The 4,570-nt window shown below is 42.6% G+C and overlaps 1 protein-coding gene and 1 long non-coding RNA gene across 4 annotated transcripts in view; one reads left to right on the forward strand and one right to left on the reverse strand.

Annotated features, from left to right (window-relative positions):
* The window catches only part of LOC126405588 (uncharacterized), a 365,681-nt gene that overhangs the window by 263,646 nt on the left and 97,465 nt on the right, over positions 1-4,570 (forward strand). The window lies entirely within an intron of this gene.
* Positions 1-4,570, reverse strand: part of zgc:158403 (tetratricopeptide repeat protein 39A) — a 24,033-nt gene that overhangs the window by 6,808 nt on the left and 12,655 nt on the right. For all 3 annotated transcript variants that reach the window (XM_050069343.1, XM_050069341.1, XM_050069344.1), the window contains 4 exons: positions 3,463-3,554; positions 2,153-2,273; positions 1,959-2,070; positions 1,728-1,842 (listed from right to left, as the gene is read on the reverse strand). In XM_050069343.1, the coding sequence (XP_049925300.1) occupies positions 1,728-1,842; positions 1,959-2,070; positions 2,153-2,273; positions 3,463-3,554 (440 nt within the window). The remainder of the gene's footprint in view (positions 1-1,727; positions 1,843-1,958; positions 2,071-2,152; positions 2,274-3,462; positions 3,555-4,570) is intronic.

Consider the following 4,570-nt stretch of genomic DNA (forward strand, 5'->3'; position numbering starts at 1 on the left):
GCAAGTGATGTGAGGACTCTAAAACTTCACCTGAGCCTCCCTCGGCATATGGGTGAGTAGATAATGGCTGAATTGTCATTTTTGGGTGCACTATCCCTTTAAGGTGTTTTTGAGATATCGCATTTACAAGGATGGGATACACAGACAGACGGACAACCTGAAAACATAACACCTCTGACCACGGCTATCGCCAGCGCGGAGACATAAAAATAACTCGTACTTTAAGTTATTAACCAGGTACTTTTTAACTTTTATATAAGTACCTAGTTTTCAAATTGTAATTTTCACTTTTACTTGAGTCATTTTTAGAGGTGTAATTGTACTTTAAGTTAAGAGTGAATAATGGAGTAAGGCGTCCTGCAAAACTGAAACAGCGCTGATCTACAAACAAGTTCATTCATATCCCAAGTGCTCCCTACGAAGCTACAGTGCGTTTTTTACACGGTAATGGCAGCTTATCTGCTGAAATATAAGTACAGCGGACGGTCTAACACCAGGCCCAACGTCTCCTCGGCGCAGCGTGCAAGTGCTGACTGGAACTGGAACTGGACACCTCCACATACAGGCTCAGAAGAAATGGTACAGAAGATCTAAAGTCCCAAATCCTTTTGAGTTTAAAAGAGGACATTTCTGCTGTGAGAAGAGCCGAATTGAAAAATTCTCTTTCAACTATCTAAAGAATGAACTCCAGGCAGTTTGCAAACAACGCAGCACTGGCTCAAAGCGAGCTCGACCAAATGAAGGCTGCTATAAAAGACATGTAGGGTGGCATATCGACATGGTCGGATGAAGTGGTTGAATTGCAAACTACAGTACACAGTAACATTTTAATGAAAATGCATGTGTTTGTGAAGTATTGAGCATCTGACTGGATAAAAGAGACTTGGATTTAGGGTTGCAGCTGACGGTTATCACACTGTGTACATTTGACTATCTACGAGAAAAAGCAACTGGACGGAGAATCTCAACTTAATTTATTTTAAAAAGGGTCGACTTTTTACACAAACTTCCATTTAAAAAAATGGTTTCAAGATTTATATACTGTAGTAGTAAAACATTTGTTCAGCTAAAAATAACCGCTCTGTTTTCATACCTGTAAGGGTCACTTTGATTTATTATAATAATAATTCTGTAATACTGTGATACAAAAAAAACACACAATATTTTCTGAGATGGTTATCGTACTGTGAAAATCTCAATCGTATCGAAAATACCGTTGCAACCCTTCTTTGATTAATCTGCACGAGTTTATCAACAGATGCTTTAATGTAGTTTTGCTGTTGTTAAACGTGGACCCCTGTGACTTCAATTCATCAAGAATTTTCTTGGTTTTTGGTTTCTCCGTTCATCATGAAGGTATGAGAGAAGAACAATCATGTGTTTGTGAATTCAACGTAACACGGGGTGAATAACTGATATACAAATGGTCATTTTGTGGACGAAGTATTCCTTTAAATGTCAGGAAAAGCTTCAGCTAAAATTCTGACAAAAGCAAACACTGAACTAAAAACGCCTTTTCAGCACAACTTGTTTATGTTTTGAATTCTTTTTGGGTGGATGACAGTGAAATCTTAAAGTTAAGTGATCATCTGGTCCTAATTCAACATGACAGTGTGTTTCTCCATGTCGTCAAAAACAGCACACAGTGCACACACTGATGTTCCTCTGCTCACAGAAGGTAAACAGTTTGTTAAACAGGGACAGAAAATGAATCCAGTGCAGCTCACCTGGACAACACTTTGCCAAAGGATTCCTCAGCAGCCTGGAGGTGACCCTGGTTCTTCAAACACAGACCCTTCAGCAGATGGATCAGACAGCGGTCATCCATTGAATACTCATTGTCTGTGGAGGAGGGAGCAGACGTCATCAGCAGACAGGTGTGAGCTTATTTTACGTACGGTTATATTTCAGGTGAGCGGGGTTTGTTCTGGAACATGATTTGGGAGAAGTGTCATTACCAGGAGACTCCAGCAGGGTGCGCTCTGCCTCCACCAGAGTCTGCATCATGCCTTCAGTCAGCTCTGGTCGTTTGCTGATCATACTGAAACCGTTCCACATGTACATCATCTCCTGTAAGGACACAGGGAACGCTGTTGGAAGGCTGCGTCATGCTGCGCAGTGTGTGTGTGTGTGTGTGTATGTGAAACATTACCAGCACTGGCACTGGGAGCCTGATCGGGCAGTGAGCTTTGTAGCGTCTGGCTTTCCGGATAGCAAACTTCTCAGTCGGGGGAGACTTCCCTGCTATCTTCTGTTTGAAGGCCGGCACTTGTCTGAACACACAGGAAAATAATAAAGACACATCTGAGCTACAGTTCCAGCTGGACGAGGACATCTAACTGGCCTACTGTCCTTGTCCCAGTATACAAGCAAGGGAGGGGAATCCATTTATTGAGCCAAGTATGTGCGACTCCTCTACGATAGGTGGAGATATGCCCCCTTTCAGCTTGTTAGTATTGGACCTTTTTCCTGTTGACCTATTACGTCACAGACCAAACAATGGACAAACAAGTTAGCTACGGTTAGCTAGCAGCTAACTGGTACCATGGTGGACAACTTTACAGCTCTGTACATTTGGTCCGTCCAAAAAGTCACGGCTCTGGATGTAGATTTCTCCATGTTGTTACCGGCTTCTTCTTCTCTTACACATTTAATGCTATTGGACTTCCGGGTCAAAGCCCGGGGCGGAAACTGTGGAGCATGCTCAGAGCGCCTCGGCCAGTTTGGGTCTGATTGACTGTATACATGCAGGAGGGATTTGACTCTCATGTTTACAGGGATTTTAAAAGTCCGGTTTTAGTCGGACTGACACAATAAATCCATTTTCTCTGATGTCATGGAAACACACTGACTGAAACAGCAGGTTTCCATCCAAATGAAGCAGGAATGCACCAATTAATCGACTCAACATCGGTATCGGCTGATATTCTTCTACTCCTTGTTGACCGTCATTGATCCGTAAGCAAATAAGATGACATTCACAGACGGCAGATGTTTTTCTGTTGTGTCAGATTAATTTCATGAAGACTAACCAGCAGAGCATCCCGTCATCCTGGGGACAATAGAAAACGTCATTTGTGACGAACACAGATCTTCACCGGGATGCTGTCAGGACAAAAGGACGCAGTAAGCTCGCCATCAACATGTCAGAGGACCCTATCGTTTCCCTGATAATGCCACATTGTCACACTGACCTTTGACCTACAACCTTTAAAAAATCTTCACTTAAGGTGCTCTTGAGACATCGTGTTCAAAAGAATGAGACAGACGGACATTAGCTGCAGCTATCGCCAGCACGTAGGCATAAAAACATCATCAGCCCAAAATTTCACAATCGGGGCATCTCTCATACACATGGTGACATATAAGTACAACATGAGCCTGAGGACAGTAGCTGTGTGTTTCTGAGATACATAGAGACACTGTTACAGTGTGTGTGTGTGTGTGTGTGTGTGTGTTTACCTAAACAGCTCCACCTCGTCCTCCCCAAACGGCCGGGCCACGTCTTCAGGCAGCATGCTGAGGTAAGCAGCTTTCATGTAAACATACATGGCCTGGCAGAGAGACACACACAGAGGTCTCAAGATGCTTGACAACATCCACACACACATTTATAGAGCAAGAGTTTATACAGCTGCACTCAGACAATGGGAGGACATCTAGGACGACCAACAGAGTTGAACTGTGCAGCGCAGCACAGATCGACTGAGGTTGGTGGATCAGTCTCTGTTCGAGCTTCAAACTATTGGAACTCAGCACCAGGTGAGATCAGACAGAGCAGCAGCTTTGTTGGTTTTAAATTTAAGATGAAATCATGGCTAAAATCAAGCCAATCATGTTCCCATCACACATGAACTCAAACACTTAGTTTATGTTGTAGTTAGGGGCGCTGCTGTGCAACACAGACACAACCTGTTGCTGCTCCTCACATTTATTCTTATTATTCACAATCTTTCGTAAAAACTCGTCTTGCAGCGTTGCCAACACATCGGCAAAAAATACATCAAAACCTGTGTAAAATTCGGGAGATTCGTCCAGCATTTTACAAAATTCATAAAAAACTACATAAAATTTCGCATTCAAAGTGATTCGAGATTGTTGAGAAATCAACGTAAAATCCTTCCTCTTTGAGGCCACACCAATTCGCCAAACTTTGACACAGAAAAATTATTCAAAATTTGAACGGCTCACAAGACTCTCTACTTTGTTGGACCAAATGGACATTTTGATATCTCATACAGTTTTTAAGAAATCACAGTTTATATTTCATGATGTTTTGACGCTTCAGATTTTATAATGGGTGTCTATGGGAGAGAGCTAGAGTGGTGACATCATCGCTAGAGTGTGCCACAATTTTCACTCTACATACACAATTATATTAGCCTGGAAATCCAGAGCCAAATCTAGAAAGATTTAGGGTCTGGCCATGAGTAATGAAAATGGCCCAACTCGAGGGGCGGCACCAAGCATGCATTTGAAAATATCACTGCACGCAATTGGATAACACTACGACCAATCAGAACAATACACGGGGTGACGTATCCAGAGCTTAGCTACCAGTGGAGCTAAC

Source organism: Epinephelus moara, chromosome 18, assembly GCF_006386435.1.
Source record: "Epinephelus moara isolate mb chromosome 18, YSFRI_EMoa_1.0, whole genome shotgun sequence".
In the NCBI taxonomy this organism is placed as follows: Eukaryota; Metazoa; Chordata; class Actinopteri; order Perciformes; family Serranidae; genus Epinephelus; species Epinephelus moara.